The sequence below is a fragment of the Papio anubis genome, chromosome 7 (assembly GCF_008728515.1).
Source record: "Papio anubis isolate 15944 chromosome 7, Panubis1.0, whole genome shotgun sequence".
Taxonomy (NCBI): Eukaryota; Metazoa; Chordata; class Mammalia; order Primates; family Cercopithecidae; genus Papio; species Papio anubis.
The window spans coordinates 37,177,198-37,196,310 of NC_044982.1; the positions used below are offsets into that span (position 1 = coordinate 37,177,198).

Sequence of the window (19,113 nt, forward strand, 5' to 3'; positions counted from 1 at the left end):
TTCCCCAGACAGAATCTCGTTCTGTCACCCAGGCTAGAGTGCAGTGGTGCGATCTCAGCTCACCGCAAACTCTGCCTCCTGGGCCTCAGCCACCCGAGTAGCTGGGATTACAGGCGTGTACCACCACTCCTGGCCAATTTTTGTATTTTTAGTAGAGACAGAGATTTGCCATGTTGGCCAAGCTGGTCTTGAACTCCTGGCCTCAAGTGATCCACCCACCTCGGCCTCCCAAAGTGCTGGGATTACAGGCATGAACCACCACACCTGGCCAGGTTTCATCTTAAAAGTGTCCAGCTCTGACCATCTGTGTAGTAAAGAATTAGGCAGCCTTTGTCTTTGGTTTCTGGGAAGTAACCCCTAATCCTTTGGAATTTCCTGAGTGATAGGAGTATTCATTATTCATGGTAGACCCCTGGGATCCCACTTGATAGTTTCTGCTAACACAGTGACTCATGGAGGACCCCTGGATAGTTTGTTTGCAAGAGACTTAGGCTGAGAGCTGGCCACACGGAAAAGCCAACCATGTAGTTAGAGTTGGGGCTTTTGAGTCATGTGATACCAGTCCAACTTCCAGGAAGGAAAAGGGGGCTAGAGGGTGAGTTCAACCACATAGCCAGTGATTCAATCATGCCTAAATAACGAAACCTCAATAAAAACTCTTGATACCAAAGCTCAGGAGAGGTCCCTGGTCAGAGTATTGTCATGCTTTGACACTGGGAGGGCAATGTGTCCCTGAGAATGAGGGAAGCTTCACATTTGGAACCCTCCCAGACTTTGCCCCAGGCACCTCTTGTTTCTGGTTTGTCCTTTTTGCTATAATAGAACTGCAATCGTAACATAGCTTTTTCTGGAGTTCTGTGAGTTGTTCTAGCAAATTACTGAGCAGAGAGAGGCTGTGGGAAACTCCAAATTTGCAGCCAGCTAGTTAGAAGTAAGGATGGCCTGGGGACCCCTGAACTTGCTGCTGGTGTCTGAGGGCAGTTTTGTGGAGGAACGTGCCCTTAATGTTGAGTTCCCATTTGTTAAATGTACAATTCAAGAGTTTTTGGTAGGTTCACAGAACTGTGCAGCTGTCATCCCCAACATGTTTTTTGAACTTTCAAATTTCTGATCTGGTTCAATCAAAAAGGAACCTCCAATCCAGGTTCATGCACTGGATTTGATTATTTCATTTAGAACACAATTTTTTTTTTTTAAATATTAGTGACTTTTTTTTTTTGAGACAGGGTCTTGCTTACTTCTGTTGCCCAGGCTGGAGTGCAGTGGTGCGATCACAGTTCACTGCAGCCTCAACCTCCTGGGGTCAAGTAATCCTCCCACTTCAGCTTCCCAAGTAGCTGGGACCACAGGTGCGCATCACCACATCCAGCTAATTAAAAAAATTTTTTTTGTAGAGATGGGGGTCTCACTATGTTGCCCAGGCTGGTTGCAAACTCCTGGGCTCAAGCAATCCTCCCACCTCAGTTGCTCAAAGTGCTGGGATAACAGGCGTGAACCATCACAACTGGTGACATTGATTTTTAAAGACTTTTTATTGAGCTATTACATAAGGTAAAAAGCACAAATCATGTTCACTGCTTTTTCACCTGGTATAACCCTGTAACCAGCACCCAGATTAAAAAAAGATAATGTGAGCAAGAAAAAAATAAAATAAAAATGACACTAAACAGAAAAGGATTGGTGGCTATTTTGGCTAAGCCCAGGTGTGTATTGCAGGTGTGTGTGTGTTTTGATCTCAGGGAAGCCTCCCGAGTAGCTGGGATTTACAGGTACCCCCTACCACACCTGGCTAATTTCTGTATTTTTAGTAGAGATGGGGTTTCACCATGCTGGTCAGGGTGGTCTCAAACTCCTGACTTCAGGTGATCTGTCAGCTTCGGCCTCCCAAAGTGCTGGGATTACAGGCGTGAGCACAATCTTGGTAACTAGCTACATAGGTGATACATATAGGAAACCAGCACAAAGTGGACCAGTATTTAATGAAATCTAATGACTAAACAAGTCCACAGAGGGAGAAAAACATTTACCAAAATCACAAGTCACACTTCTAATCAAATCTCTTTAATTTCCAGGGTCAGTTGTTCATAGCATCTACCTACTCATATAACAACTCCGCCCTTTGAAATGAATCCACTGTGGTTTGGATCTGTTACCTGTTTCTCTTTTCTGAGAGTAAAGAGAGCTACCTTAATAAATAATATTTGCTAACAACAGCAAGGCAAAAAAAATTATCAATGCATTTGTGTCTTTCAGGGCAGACTGGTGTATCAAGTCCTTAATTTCCCCTCTCTCCTTTCTCCCTCCCTTCCCTAAAGGATATGCCTGTGGTAGGTAGATCTTTCTACCGCCCATCACAACCTTTCATTCCCTTTTCTGATGTTCAAATATAGGTCAATTCTGGTCATCAAACAAACTGCCAACAGGATAAGTAATGAGCCACTCAGATTAAGGTATGCACTAATAAAAATTTAATATCAGAAAACAGCATTTTTTTTAACCATTCACAATTAAAGTGGAAAGAGACAAAATTATAAGGCAGCCATCCATGGAATGATTTCATGTTTACAAGGGATCCAGAAAAAGGGACATTTAAAATCGCTGTTCCAGCTACTGAACCTGGGGAACTGAAGTCTTATCCCATGAGACTTCTAACTTGCTGGAAGATACCACAAGAAAAAAAGATCAAAGCCAGTCTCCTTGTGTTAAGCCACTGGGTTAGGCTGAGTATATCTAGAGAATTCCTAAATGGTTGTCTAGTTCTTTCCCACAAGTCACACATTTCCTTCAGGTCTCCTGAGGTGAATCTAGATGTCTCAGGTACAAAGAGGTTACATCACTGGTTTTAATTTCACAGCATCTCCAACAGCGCACTTTGGGTGATGTGGACCATTCTGTATTGAGCAGAAATTTTCTAATGCAAGGAAGGTTCCTCTGTTGAACAACTACAGAGGATTTTCACTTAACATTGCAGCAGTTCTGGATGAATCTGGTCATTATTCTCAGTCTCCCAAGGGGCTCAGGGGCCCACAAGGCAGGAAGGTTCTTTGGGGGTTTGTGCTGCTGTCATACAGTTCCCGTGTTCAGTCCCTAGCTACCATGTGTTTCAGGGGCTTAATACACTCCGATGCTGGTGTGTCCTCTTACTTCTAATCCTTGAAAAAGAGAAAAACCAGGCAGTGACACTTAGAAGTAGGCTGGTAAAAAAACACAATCACATTTTCTCCTTTCTGCAAAGAAAGGACAACTCAAAACAGCCACTCCCTTTCTTTTTTCTAATGATTCAAAATACCAGAACAGGGCTCACTTGGCTGTTTTGAATTGGGAAAGAAAGAGGTGAAAGGGGGGAGAAAGAGAAAACACATAGCCTCTGTAGGTGGTACTGTTTCCAACTATCTATGTTCCAGTGCAGAATCTTTGCTAAAAAAAAAAAAATTTGGCAACAGTGCGCACAGGAAAACTGAATCAAACCTGGAACGTCACTGCTTTCGTGAAATGAGAACTGACAAGCAATCAACTGGAGAATAAGTGAGGGGAATGGAGCAGTAGTATTCTTTAACTTAATTTGCCATTTAAGAGTACTTGGAATCTGAAGAAAGTCTATCCCTACCAAGGAAAGGGAGTCAAATTGCAATTAAGATTAACTTTGGTTATATGGAAGGAAGAATCATACTTTTCATCATCAATTGCATCTCTTTGGTAGCCAATAATTCCATCTGTAATCACAGCAGCAACTTAAGTATTGCCAATGTTTTCAAATGTGTTACAGCATTAAGGCATCCACATCTAAAGAGGCAGTTTTAAATAAGAGGAAAATGGAACTGAAATGTGCCAAGAAGTAAACACGGACACGGCCTCTCCTGGAACACTGCCCACCACATCAGCAAGCTCTTCCTCCAGTGAAGAAGGCCTGTGCCATGCTGCTTGGTTCCCTGCTGCCTGAAGATGCATTTGAGCCCTATGAGATTAGTATGGCTATTTCTGCCTGCTGACCAGGAGAGAAATGAGTAGTTCTCAAGGCAGCAGCTTTAAAATCTGGGAAAGCCCATACATAGCTTCTGAGAGCTAAGAGGGCCCTGAAAGGTTTGCTTGTTAATAGTGAGGTCCAGAGGGGAAGGCAAATTTGGAAGTCAGATGGTTCAATGCTTGCCAGAGTTCAAGGCTCCATCCAGCAAGATATACTAGCCAAACTTTTAAGCATGATGGCAAGGCACTGCTGAAAGAGGCTTTGGCCAGTAGAACAAATTACTGACCACTGCACACAACAATATGATAGAAAGCACTACTGTCCAAACCAAACCAGACACTACAATCTGCTATTTATTTGACAAAGTCAGTTTCCAGAGAGAATCTAGGCAACCACAGAGTTCTGAAGGACCAGATGAAACCTCAAGTCTCTCACAAGTCATCTGTTAACATCCAATCAAGGAAGTCATTTGGACTTTCCATACTATACCTTCTCTTCGTGGTAAAATTGTATGCAATTGTTGCCAGTGACTACATATAACTGTATCCTATTTGTGCTACTTTCCTCACTGTGGCCAGCAGAGGGCTCACAAGCTTTATTTCCACAGCTGCTGATCCAGGGACAAATTCACGAAGGAAATAAATCATAGGCATGCTGGCTTATGCGTCATAAAAAACGTTTTTACAAACTACTACGTCCACTGTCCTGAAGAAACTAGTCTTGGTTCCCCCTTAGTGTAATGTGTTTTGAAATGGTACAGAAAGTAAAAATAAATTAATAATACAATATTATACACTTATTTGACAAGACAGGGTTTACACAAATTTTGGCAAATATGAAAAAAAATTATCCTAGTTTGTTAAACACTTTTGCTATCTCAATTGTTTAAATTACCAGAATATTAGTGATTGTGTCAATTCACACATGAGGAGGTGGTATTTGAAGGGCTTAACAAAGCGGCATTTGACACAAAGTTAACTTCTTTGAAGGGGATAAAGAATAAAGATATTATTATCTTCATTATAACAGTTCGAGAAGTGGTTGTCCTCACACAAATATTAACACCAGCAGTAAGCAGCAAATTGTGGGGAGGAAAGGCTAGAGGGAAAAGTTAGGAGAAAAGCATGGAAAAGACGAAGAGACAAGAGACATGATTCCAATGAGCTTTAAATCAATAGGCAAACACTTCTCATTTATGATCCATCTTGCTACAGGTGGTTATGTGAGAAGACACAGTGTCCCCTAACCTGACCTAGTATTTAGGTCCCTAGAGGGATTGCTGATCTGCTAAGAGTAATACCAAAAAAAAAAAAAGGACAAACATACATTTTGGTAGTCTTTTAAAAAAGGCTACTACAAAGATATCAATAACCATCCAAAAATCACTTAAAATTTAATATCCCTTAATTTCCAAAGATACTTTGTGATCTGACTGTTCTTGAAGGAAAGCCTAGAACTGAAGCTACTAGAACTTGGCTCCTCTCTAAGAATGTGGAGACAGGTATCCTGCAAAGGAGCACTTGAAAAGGAATGCTACAAAACACCAGTCGCCTCTTTAGAAGCTGCTCCCACCTCTCCTGCTCCATTTGATGGAATGGCAGGCTGGATTCAGAGAGGCACGTGCCAAAGGAGCTGTTTAAGCCCCTCTAGACATCCCCTTTCAGTGGACATCTCTTTTGAGTATAAAGTGAGCTTTCAATGTATCTTGCTGTAATTTTCCTGACCCTAATCCCAAATTAACCATAATCACCTTTAGCATCTAAGTGAGTGGGTGCTATGACCTTCCATCAAGGCATGTGGCATAGATGCTAAAGCACCAGTCTTACATGGTGGGAACCATGTTAAAAATCAATGAATAAAGTGGCAGAACCTCTAAACTAAGAAGACAGAGACATAGCTAAATTACAGAACACTGTATTTTCATTACTATTTCATTGTGAGTATGAAGTTCTCCTCTTTTCCTTAAAACTAAATTCCATCTTCCCTGAGAATAGGGTTAAGAGAAACACTAAAACTCAAAATGTCAGGGGCCTTTTAAAAGATAACACAATGGGATGTCTATAGCTAACTGCAATGTGTTTCTACTCCAAAAGCTTTTCCATTACTCAGGTTTTAACCTCACCTCCCTCTGGACTCTAGGAATACATGTGGAGATGCGCAAGGCGAGACAAGAGACTGAGGAAGTGAGTAGCTGTCACACGCCGGCTGTTCTCACTGGATGGCAAACGGCCCTGGACCGAGGCTGGACCTTGAACATTTAATGCTGGTGTCCTACTGACAGGATGAGGGGGATGAGGCAACCCAGAACCAGGGCTGCCACCTCCAGGCGGCTGAGGCCTCTCCCTCCCGTGGCATCAGGCTTGTGGCTGTGCCCTATTCCGCCCACCTCAGGGAGCACATGTACTGTGGCAACGTAAAGAAACGTCCCGGCAGAGAAAAGCATGGCCATTCCCGTGGCGTTCACCTCGGAAAGGGCTTCTTTACTGCTCTGTGGATTAGAAGAGAGAAAGAGGAAAAACTAAGTCAAGTAAAATTCAGGGTCAGGAAGAAGTCCCAATTAAAAAGCACTCACTATTCTTAACTGGTGCTGTCTAGGACACTGGGGACATCTAGAGAACAGAGCAATTTTAAGCTCTTCATGGGAAGCTTCCAAATAAGGGTTTAAGAATATCAGTGATGTATGCATTGATTTTTTAAAAAATGTATTGTAAATCAACAATTCATAATTATACATATTTATAGGGTATAAAGTGACATTATGATTCATGAATGTGGAATAATTAAATAAAACTAACATCTGTTATCTCAAATATTTATCATTTTTTGTGGTGAGAACATCTGAAATTTACTCTTAGCAATTTTGAAATGTACCACACGCTATTATTAACTATATTCACCACAGTTCCATCATTCTATCCATCCATTCATCAATCGTATCTGTCTTTAGAGATGAGGTCTCGCTATGTTGCCCAGGCTGGAGTTGAGTGGCTATTCACAGGCACAATCATAATACATGACAGCCTGGAGCTCCCAGGCTCAAGCAATCCTCCTGTCTCAGCTTCCCAAGTAGCTGAGACTATAGATGTGTGCCACTGCTCCTGGCTCACGATTGCTTTATAAAACGAACTTTAAGTGCTGGTTCAACAGGTTTGGCTTGTATTATTCTTGAGATAGAATCGACAACATATTATTGCAGATATTAAATTTCAGACATGAATGTATTTATTCTACTAATATTTAACAAGCATCATCTATGCACCAGGCTCTGTACCAGGTGCTTGAGATACAGTGGTAATCCAGATGCAGTAGTTGCCCTCATAGAGCTTAGAAATATCTCATAAGTGGCCGGGCGCAGTGGCTCATGCCTGTAATCCCAGCACTTTGGGAGGCCGAGGTGGGCGGATCATGAGGTCAGGAGTTCGAAACCAGCCTGGCAAACATGGTGAAACCCCGCCTCTACTAAAAATACAAAAATTAGCTGGGTGTGGTGGCAGGCGCCTGTAATCCCAGCTACTCAGGAAGCTGGGGCAGGAGAATCGTCTGAACTTGGGAGGCAGAGGTTGCAGTGAGCCAAGACTGCGCCACTGCACTCCAACCTGGGTGACAGGGCAAGACTCCATCTCAAAAAAAAAAAAAAAATATATATATATATACACACACACACACACACACACACATATATGTGTATCTCATAAGCTAATCTTTATAAAACTAATTTCAACCTTTTCTATTAAAAAAGTAGACCTATAGACTAAGACAATTAATTAAAATTTTAAGAAAAGGACACGCCATAGATGCAGCAAGTAACTCCATGTCTCCAGAATTATCAGTATCTTCCTGTCAAAAGTTAAAAAAACTGACATTAATTATTGAAGTAATTGAGTAATCTGTTAAAGGGAACAACATACTGCTCACTGAAAGAAGAGAAGGCTCTTCAGGTAAATGGAAAGGGTTTGTTTTTATTGTTGTTGTTGTTGTTGTTTTTGAGACGGAGTCTTGCTCTGTCGCCCAGGCTGGAGTGCAGTGGCGCAATCTCAGCTCACTGCAAGCTCTGCCTCCCGGGTTCATGCCATTCTCCTGCCTCAGTCTCCCAATAGCTGGGACTATAGGCACCCGCCACCATGCCTGGCTCATTTTTTGTGTTTTTAGTAGAGACGGGCTTTCACTGTGTTAGCCAGGATGGTCTCGATCTCCTGACCTCGTGATCCACCCGCCTCGGCCTCCCAAAGCGCTGGGATTATAGGCGTGAGCCACCGTGCCCAGTGGAAAGGGTTTTTATAACACACTGTTAGCAACTAAGATCAACAAACCCTTGCTTAACAGGAAGTTAGCCATTTTTTATCTCATTTTTCACATGTTCCTATTAATATGGGTTTTACTGCCAAATACTGAATTGACTGACACTCAGAAGAATCAATGACCTTTAGAGAGGGCGTTGGGGAAAGCAGTTCCCATCAACTAGCCCTGAGTCAGCTTGTTTCTAAGATTTTCCTCTAGTTGCCTGCCAGTTGACATTTGGGTAAAATGTGGAGGGTTGTTGCTAAGAACTACAGCCCAGACAGGATTATAAGGCATGGAAAGGTCCAGCTTGGAGACGGAAGAGCACATGTTACCTCAGGTCTGAAGCTATGTTCAGTACAAAGTATTCAATAGAAAGTACTGTACAGTTGCTATCTGGGGACATGAGAGCTGGGAGAAGAGGAACATGTGAAAAATGAGACCAAGAATGGCTAAGTTCCTGTTAAGCAAGGGTTTGATGATCTTGGTTGCTAACAGTGTGTTATAAAAACCCTTTCCATTTACCTGAAGAGCCTTCTCTTCTTTCAGTGAGCAGTATGTTGTTCCCTTTAACAGATTACTCTATCACTTCAGTAATCAATGTCAGTTTTTTAAACTTTTGACAGCAATCTCTGCCCAGCTGCTGCTCTTCTCAAAGCTGCTACATCGCTTGTTACTCATGCTTCATGTGTCTACCTCACATTAAATATGGACAGATTTGACTTATTAGATATCTGTCAAATGAAACTAGCATGGCTGGTTAAGTTACACTATTTTAAATATTGAAGGGCTATCATATTTATGCTAATATTCTTGGAATTGATTAACAGGGAAGAAGTTTTCAAACCAAATGAATAAGGAAATGCTAAATTTACAAAGAGGACAAATTGGAATTAAGATATTTACCCTGTACAGTTTTTACTCCTAATTTTATCTTTAGTTTGAGAGAGTAATGTATTGGAAAATTCAATCCAAGAAACCATAAGTTCTAAGAGATCACAAGACACTTGTTTAGATAGCTGGGAATAGATTAGCTTACCTTACTCAGTCCTAAGTATGTCACCATGGACATAACTGGTGCGGCCAGTGAAAAGACCAGCAAGTGCTTTCTGATTCGATTCCGCTCTAAGCCAGCATGCATCAAGAAGGAAACCAGACCAAAAGCAGCTGGTGCCTGGAAATAAAAAATCATCTCTTATTATCACTCTAGAAGTATGGATTGGTTCTATATCAAGAAGTATATGCCATTTGACTATGAGTTCTCATACAAAGAAAAACTCACAAAAGGCCAGGCACAGTGGCTCACGCCTGTAATCCTAGCACCTTGGGAGGTCGAGGTGGGCGGATCACTTAAGGTCAGGAGTTCGAGACCAGCCTGGCCAACATGGTGAAATCCCGTTTCTACTAAAAATACAAAAATGTGTGGTGGTGGGCACCTGTAATCCCAGCTACTTGGAAGGCTGAGACAGGAGAATCACTTGAACCCAAGAGGCGGAGGTTGCAGTGAGCCGAGATCATGCCATCGCACTCCAGCCAGGGTGACAAGAGCAAAACTCCATCGCAAAAACAAAAAACAAAAAACCCACAAAAAAACCAAAAAACAAAACCAGGCAGAGTACCAATGCTGAGCTATGCCTCTTAGGAATTAACGTTCTAAGCCAACAAAAGATCCTATTTGTGTGTTTCTTGGATAGTAAAAAAAAGAAACAGTCAAGAAAAGAAAAATACTTTTGAACAAAAATTATTACTATGAAATATAAAAGTCTGAGGAGAATTTGACAGTTTGTGTATATGACTACACACAAAAAAAGAAACCCCTCAAATAAATGCTTAAGAAAATGGGAACAAGAAGCTATGAACAAATTTATTCAATTCTCCAAAACGAATAGGAAAAAGAAAAGGAAGAAAGGAAGAATGAAATAATGAAAGAAAAAGACAACAACCATGAGAAATATTAAGTATGACTAGAACTCTATATAGATGATTACTACATAATGAGTAAACGTTGGTTGAATGAATGAAATTTGTTAGAAAAGAATATTACACTTAGAAAGGGCCAGGTAGACACTGCTGCTACCACAGCTTTCACCATCAGCCTTTCTTTGCCAACTAGGAAACAGAATATACTATTAACTAGGACAACAATAGCAGTTTAGTGGTTGAGTGATTCTAAGGTGTACCCTGTCAGCCATGCTGAGACCTCTGCATTCCACTGCATACCACTTCTGCTTAAACAGTGCTTTGTGTATAAACAGGTAACAGAGCTGTTCAGGACAAAAGTGCCACGGCTCTTTTACAGATGACATTCTAGAGCCAAGAATGAAAAGAGCAAACTTTTTCTTAAGAGCTAGACAGTAAATATTTCAGGCTTTGCAGTTATTTGGTCTCTTGCAACTGTTCAATTCTGCCACTGTTGCACAAAAACAAAGGGATGGATAATTGTCAAATTGTCTATCTCTTCCTCAGCTTCCTGCAACTTTATCTTCATTCTAACATCAGTCACATTTGCCTTTCTCCATTTTTTACTGCCATCACCCTAATCTAAATTTTCATCACTCAAACAAACCTAAATTAGCAATAGGTTCCCTACTCTCATTTTTCCCTAATCGAATTCATTGTCACAGATAATACACAAATAACATGGGCAAGGCTGTGTTCCAATAAAACTTCCTTAATTTGAATTATATAATTCTCAAGTGCTACAGTATGTTCCTCTTTTTTTTTTTTTTTTTTTAACCATTAAAAAGTATAGACACCATTCTTAGCTTGCAAACCCGTGACACTGAGCACACCAGGCTTGTGCTTGTGTCAGAGGACTTCATTAAGAAATGCTTTCCTCAAAGGCCAGTCCAAGAGCATTCAATGAGGACAGTCCCTGAAATATAAACACTAGGTCTCTCCCCTGTGTGACCTTAGTGTTTAGAAAACAAAGAAGTTCCACTGCAATCCAACCCTACCTGCAGCATGGACAACCAGACCCAGCGTGGTGGTGATTTTGGAATTGCTAGATCTTGCTGCTTCTGGATCTAAAGTGAAAATGAGAAAGACAGCGTTAAGCTATGTGAGACAGAAACTATTCAAACACTGGTCTAGAGGTGAAAGAATTTCACCTCCAGAACAGAAAGTGAAAGCTCTTAAAGTAGATTATTATTTTCCTCACTGCTATCTTTTTTCTAATTTTTTTTTTCTTTTTTTTTTTCAAGATGGAGTCTCACTCTGTCACCCAGGCTGGATGGAGTACAGTGGCTTGATCACAGCTCACTGCAACTTCCACCTCCTGAATCATCTCCAGTGATTCTCCTGCCTCAGCCTCCCCAGTAGCTGGGATTACAGGCAGGCACCACCATGCCCAGCTAATTTTTTGTATTTTTAGTAGAGACAGGGTTTCACTAACGTTGGTCAGGCTGGTCTCGAACTCCTGACCTCCAATGATCTGCCCGCCTCACCCTCCCAAAGTGTTGAGATTATAGGCGTGAGCCACCGCACTGAGCCACTATCTTTTTTCTTTCTGCTTCAAACCCTTAGAAGATTTCCCTGTCCTGAAGAGGTGGCTAAGAGGGAACTCTTCATCTGACTCAGCCTTACCTTAACAGAAAAATCACTGAAATGTGTAACCCCCAACGGCCCCAACTTCCTCCTATTCCTTAATCCTCTTCCTCTACTATTCCAAGGCAAGTGCTCTATGGCCTCTGATCATTTATTTCCAGACCTCTCTAACTGTCATTATCTATCTCTTTCCTGGCATCCTGCAACTTTATCTTCATTCTAACATCTGTCACATTTGTATTGCCATCACCCTAACCTAAATTTTCATCACTCAAACCTAAATTAGCAACAGGTTCTCTACTCTCATTTTTCCCTAATATAATTCATCCTACACATCTGTGTCAGACTCATCTTTTGAAAACACCATCCTTGGCCGGGCGCAGTGGCTCACACCTGTAATCCCAGCACTTTAGGAGGCTGAGGCGGGTGGATCACCTGAGGTCAGGAGTTTGAGACCAGCCTGACCAACATGGTGAAACCCCGTTTCTACTAAAAACTACAAAAATTAGCTGAGTGTGGTGGCAGGAGCCTGTAATCTCAGCTACTTGGGAGGCTGAGGCAGGAGAACTGCTTGAACCCAGGAGGCAGAGGTTGCAATGAGCCGAGATCATGCCATTGCCCTCCAGCCTTGGCAACAAGCGTGAAACTCCGTCTCAAAAACAAACAAACAAAAAAACCCACCACCTTTCTGATGTGTCAGTTACCAGTTAAGAATCTGCTGCTTTTCAAATTCAGGGCAAACTGCTATATTAGGTAGGTTCTTAAGCCCTTTATCAACTAGTTCCAACTTATTTCTCAATGTCCAGTCTAGTTAAACCAGTTTGCTTAACACTATCAAACAAAACATTCTTATTCTCCTTTCCCCAAGTCTCCTCACCTGTAATTCTTGGCACATACTGAACTTACCAGCTTGTTAACCCAAAACTTGGACATCATTCAAAGTCTAACTACAGAACCTCAAGAAAGAATAAAAAATTGAAGACTAAGCATGGTGGCTTACACCTGTAATCTCAGCAGCTTGGGAAGTTGAGGTAGGAGGATCTCTTGAGGCCAGGAGTTTGAGACCAGCCTGGGCAAAATCACAAGACCCTATCTCTACAAAATTTTTAAAATTTAGCCAAGTGTGGTGGTGCATGCCTGTAGTCCCAGGTATCTAGGAGGTTAAGGCAGAAGGATCACTTGTGCCTAGGAGTTTAAGGCTGCAACATGTTATGCTCATGCCACTGGACTCCAGCCTGGTGACAGAGCAAGACCTTGTCTCAAGACAAATTCAAAATAAAAATAAAAAATAAATTTAAAAAACTGATTCCAGCTCAAAGCAACTCTCCCCTTGCCTAGACCTAGTGATCTATGCGGGCAGTCTCCACACGCTACTTCAAAGGTTCTTCTATATTACCACCTCAGATATAGAAAGCCATTTTCACCTAAATGTTTTATATCCCCAGATGGACTATAAATGCTAAAGCATTAATTTTTCTACCTCTCTTTTCCTTTAACATGTCTGACAGAATGTAGCACAGCACTAGGCACCCAATAGTTACTTAATAAATCCTTGCTGAAGAGTGAGAAAAGTATTTGTGTGTATTAAATAAAGATGTTAGTGCTATGATAGGAAACATATAAATAAGTAAAGTTAAAAGATGCAGACATCAGAATGCCAGGTAAAATGACAGATGAACATCAGTCAAGTAAGTTATAGGGGATTTAATCTTCTTAGGAGTCCAGCACACAAAAGGAAGGGGTTTACAATGGAAAAAGTACACAAGTAAAGTGACATATTACCTCTTATTAATAAATGATATTTTCTTATTAAAACACTGCAAAGAAGGGAAGCTAAAGACCCTAATCACTCTGAGCCAGCAAACAGCTCAATGTTACCCTGAACTGGAAGGAACAGTCAAATTACACTGTGTGCAAGCTGGCTCTGGCCTTTTCTTTATACAAAGCCTTATCGTCCAGTTACCCTTAGGATCTTAAACAATTAGAGGCTTTAAAATTAGAAAGCTTTTATAAACCTATAAAGACGGTCACTTAGCATAAATTTAATAAATATACTTTCATTGACATTTTATAATCCATAAAACTCTGCAGAAAATAGGTAAAACCAGGTCATCACACATGAAAGCCAGCAAAAACAATGACTTCAGAGATAAAACAGAAAGAAGGATAAAGGAACACAAGCTACATTTAATTCTCTGTATAGGATTACAGGGCACTACTGGGCCCATACATTTTACTTTTTTAGAGACAGAGTCTTGCTCTGTTGCCCAGGCTGGAGTGACATGGTGTGATCACAGCTCACTGCAGCCTCGAAATGAAGTGATTCTCCCTCCCACCTCAGTCACCTGAGTAGCTGTGACTACAGGCAAGTGCCACTATGCCTGGCTAATTTTTAAAGTACTTTTTTGTAGAGATGGGTCTCGCTGTGTTGTCCAGGCTGGTCTCAAACTCCTGACCTCAAGTCATCTTCCCACTTTGGCTTCCCAAAGTGCTGGAATTACAGGCCTGCGCCATTGTGCCTGGCCCGCCAATCACCATATATATCTTTAGAATCAGGTTTTTTTTTTAAAAAATCATTTGTTAAATGGAAATTTCTTTCAACTTAGTGAGGAGGAAAAATTTTATTTTACATATTTAACATGTTTACATTTACATACATGTTTCGAAACACATAGAAGTGAAGTGACCATTTCATTATTTTCCACATTTCTCTTTGGCAGATCAAGGATTCTGAGAAAGTACAGATGGCTCAGGATATCTTTCTTCCTTCCTTCCTTCTTTTTTTTTTGAGACGGAATCTTGCATTGTCACCTGCGCTGGAGTGCAGTGGTGCGATCTTGGCTCACTGCAACCTCTGCCTCCCAGGTTCAGGTGATTCTCCTTGCCTCAGCCTCCCAAGTAGCTGGGATTACAGGCACCCGCCACCACGCCCAGCTAATTTTTTTTTTTTTTTGTATTTTTAGTACAGACAAAGTTTCACCATGTTGGCCAGGCTGGTCTCAAACTCCAGACCTCATGATCCACCCGCCTTGGCCTCCCAGTGCTGGGATTACAGGTGTGAGCCACTGTGCCCAGTCCCCTTCCTTTCTCGCATAAGCAAACATTCACATATGTACACACACACATACACACACACACAAAACCAGGATGTCAGAGGGAAACTAGAGCCACTCACCCCTTCCCAGGATCAGAAAACAGAAAAGGTCATTACCTTCTGCAGTTACTGTCTGTTCTTGAACTCACAACACTGTCCTGACCATGAATAAGGTCAGGTAGGAGAAACTTACAACTCCCTCAACTATAGGTTCACAAGTGTGAAATTCGACCATCCTTGTTTCTCTTTCTCTCTCTCTCTCTCTCTTTTTTTTTTTTTTTGAGATGGAGTCTCACTCTGTCGCCCAGGCTGGAGTGCAGTGGCCGGATCTCTGCTCACGGCAAGCTCCGCCTCCCGGGTTTATGCCATTCTCCTGCCTCAGCCTCCCAAGCAGCTGGGACTACAGGAGCCCGCCACCTCGCCCAGCTAGTTTTTTGTATTTTTTAGTAGAGACAGGGTTTCACCATGTTACCCAGGATGGTCTCGATCTCCTGACCTCGTGATCCGCCCGTCTCGGCCTCCCAAAGTGCTGGGATTACAGGCTTGAGCCACCGCGCCCAGCCTCTCTCTCTCTTTTTTTAAGACACAGGGTCTTCCTCTGTCACCCAGGCTGAAGTACAGTGGCACAATCATAGCTCACTGCAGTTCTGAATTCTTGGGCTCAAGCAATCCTCCCATCTCAGCTTCCCAAATAACTGGGATTACAGGCACATGCCACCGTGCCCAGCTAATTTTTAAGATTTTTGTAGAGACGGGGTCTTGCTTTGTTGTCCAGGCTGGTCTCAAACTCCTGGGCTGAAGCAATCTTCCCATCTTGGCCTCTCAAATCGCTTGGGATTACAGGCGTGAGACACCACGCCCAGCCTACTTTAAATTGAAACTGGCAAGAATCACAAGAAAAATGTCTTGGAGCCCGGTGTGGCCAACTATGTAATGCAGCCAGAGTCCAATACCACCCAACGGTGCTTCTCATCTGCTGTTTGGAATAAGGCATGTGAATAAAACCACTTATTCCCACATCAACTTTCCAAGGTAAGATTTTATTAAAAAATATAACTCTATGGAAAAAAATATTAACACATAGTAAATACAAGGAGATTAAAAACCCTTCTAGACCAAAATTATTTTGTTTTGTTTTAAGCTCAATCCCATAATTTGTTTAAACCCTAATTTGGAAATAATTTTAAACCTTCGGTAAAGTTGCAAGAATAGTTATAAAAAATTCATACATCCTTTTCTCAGATGGACCTAATGACTAACATTTTGCCCCATTTGCTTCATCATTTATACTCACGCTCTCTGTACACACACACATTCTTTTTCTGTAACATTTAAAAGTAAGTAGCACACACACATCAAAAACCCTTTATCCCCAGATACTTCAATGTGTATTTTCTAAGAGAAAAGATACTTTCTTACATAATCACAGTACAGTTATCAACATTGACACTTTTTCTAATTTTCTTGCATATTGTAATTTTGTCAACTGCTCAATAAGTACTTACTTCAGGGCATGTTTCCTTTCCAGGAAGGCTCTGGTAGAGAATCACACATTTCACTGTGTTGTAACTCTTTAGTCTCTTTTCATCTGGAACATTTTCTCTCCCTTTGACTTTTATGACATTGCCATTTTTGGAAAACATATTCTCTTTCTTTCTTGTTTTTTTAGTAATAAAAAACTTTTGTGTGTAGGTCCTTAGACTATGGGTTCCTGGATGAACTGTTATAAAGGTGATGATGCTTCTCAGGTATCACATCTAGAGGTGCAGGATGTACATCTGCTGCTCACTGGTGGTGTTAATTTTGAATTATATCCTGGACATTGCCAACATTATCTCGTGGATAGTCAGACTTTGTTATATTCCTCCAAAGAGTGACCTTTTTGTTTGTTTTGCTTTAAGTAATTTGGTTGGATTAAAACTGCAAACTGTCCTTTTGGGTTGCTGCTCAATTTTCAGTTTAATTTTGTGTGTGTGCGTGTGTGTGTGTGTGTGTGTGTGTGTGTGTTTTGTTTGGTTTTTGTTTTTTGAGACAGGGCGTCCCTCTGTTGCCCAGTCTGGAGTGCGGTGGCACAATCTTGGCTCGTTGGCTCACTGCAACCTCCCTGTCCTGGGCTCAAGCTACCCTCCCACCTTAGTCTCCTAAGTGGCTGGGACTACAAACGCAGGTTGCCACACCCAGCTAATTTTTGTATTTGTTGTAGAAAAAACGTCTTGCCATGTTGACCAGGCTGGTCTCAAACTCCTGGGCTTAACCCATTCACCCACCTTGGCCTCCCAAAGTCCTGGGATTACAGGCATGAGCCACTGCAGCCAGCCCAGTTTAGTTCATAATTATCTTCAGTTGAGTTACCTGGAGTTTGCCCATGAAAGCATGGTTCAGGGTCAGCTAGAGACCGAGGCAGTTCATATACAGAATTTGGGGGTGAGTTTCTCTTCTTTCTAGGATTCTCCCTTATTTTCAGTGCTGTAACCATTGAAACTCCTGAACTCTGTCCTCTGGTTCTTCAGTCTAGAAAGATTGAGTTTTCTATCAGAGCTTTAGCTGTCCACAGGGTGCTGACTACTAAAAGCAGTAAAAATACGAAAAGCACCCTGTTCCAAGTGCTGACTCCCCTCCAGAATTTGCTTGCTTTGGGTCGCTCTCCACTGTCTTTAGCTTGTGGTTTTTTGAATTCTGTCCAGTGTTTTTAGTTACCTGTAAGGAGGCTGATCTGAGAGCTTACTTGGCTGTATCAAAAGCAGAATGCTTGTGACCTTAATTTTGACTATCCAATCAAGGTATCACCTGATTTCTTCATTTAGCTACTTCTTTCCCCTTGAACCCAATAAGGAAATAAAAATTTGCCCCCTACATTTAATATTCATTGATGATGTGTACCTGAGTCAACCTTTACTGAGGGTTGCAAAAGTGAGCAATTTTTCCAACTCCAGCACTCTTTCTACATTTAACAATTGGCATTAAGCATTCTACTATAAGCAAATGCGTGCTCTCTCTTTCCCCATATATATAATATATATATATAAATATAATATAATTAATATATAATATAATTATATATACACATATATATTATAATATATAATATAATTATATATACATATATTATATATGTATTGTTAATTATATTATTAATTCTAATATATTATATAACAGATATATGATATATCAGGTGGGCTCATGGATTCCCATTTTCTTTCTTTTTTTTTTTTTTTTTTTGAGATGGAGTTTCGTTCTTGTCTCCCAGGATGGAGTGCAACGGCACAATCTTGGCTCACTGCAACCTCCACCTCCCAGGTTCAAGCAATTCTCCTGTCTCAGCTTCCCTAGTAGCTAGAATTACAGGTGTGTGCCACCACACCTGGTGAATTTTTTATTTTTTGTAGAGATGGGGTCTCACCACGTCTCCCAGGCTGGTCTTGAACTCCTGACCTCAAGTGATCCTTCCCCCTCAGCCTCTCAAAGTCCTGGGATTATAGGCATGAGCCACCACGCCTGGCCACATTTCCTTTACTTTTATTATCATTATTATTTTTGAGACAGGGTCTCACTTTGTCACCCAGGCTGGAGTACAGTGGCGTGACCTCGGCTCACTGTAGCCTCAACCTCCTGGGCTTAAACATTCCTCCCGCCTCAGTCCCCCTAGTAGTGGGGACTACAGGTGCGCACCACTGTGCTCAGCTAATTTTTGTATTTTTTGTAGAGATGGGGTTTTGCCATGTTGCCCAGGCTGGTCTCAAACTCCTGAACTCAAAAGGATCCGCCCGTCCTGGCCTCCCAAAGTGCTAGGATTACAGGTGAGTCACTGCAACTGGCCCTGCATTTCCTTTAGTTATGAATGTAGACAATAAACCATAAGCAGTATCAGCACTATTTTTACTGCCCAGTAGAAATCAGACTAATCAGGTTATTTTACGGTTGTAGATTATCTTTAAATTATCGTTTTCACTCATCACTACTTTAAGGACTTAGAGAACTGCTGCCATGCTGCATGACTACAGCTTTCCTGTCTGCAGATGCTCATGTGGCAGAGCTGGACAACGATCAAGTAGCTCTGCATCTAACAGCCACTCAGCCACCAAACAGCGACAGTCACAGTGCTCTCCCACCGGGGACCAAGATATTTATGTCACTTTCCAATATTTCCTATCTGCAAAATTCCCTGCTGACATATCTGAAAAAAAGATGTCTACAAATCAATCCTTGGAGAAGTTTTATAACTCTCAAATTT

The 19,113-nt window shown here is 41.5% G+C and overlaps 1 protein-coding gene across 1 annotated transcript in view; it reads right to left on the bottom strand.

Annotated features, from left to right (window-relative positions):
- Positions 1-2,445: 2,445 nt before the first annotated feature.
- SLC39A9 (solute carrier family 39 member 9) overlaps positions 2,446-19,113 on the bottom strand; it is a 58,596-nt gene continuing 41,928 nt past the window's right edge. The window contains exons 4-6 of the mRNA XM_031668971.1: positions 11,165-11,268; positions 9,282-9,434; positions 2,446-6,452 (exon numbers count right to left, since the gene is read on the bottom strand). Coding sequence (XP_031524831.1) covers positions 6,222-6,452; positions 9,282-9,434; positions 11,165-11,268 — 488 coding nt within the window. The 3' untranslated portion in view covers positions 2,446-6,221. The remainder of the gene's footprint in view (positions 6,453-9,281; positions 9,435-11,164; positions 11,269-19,113) is intronic.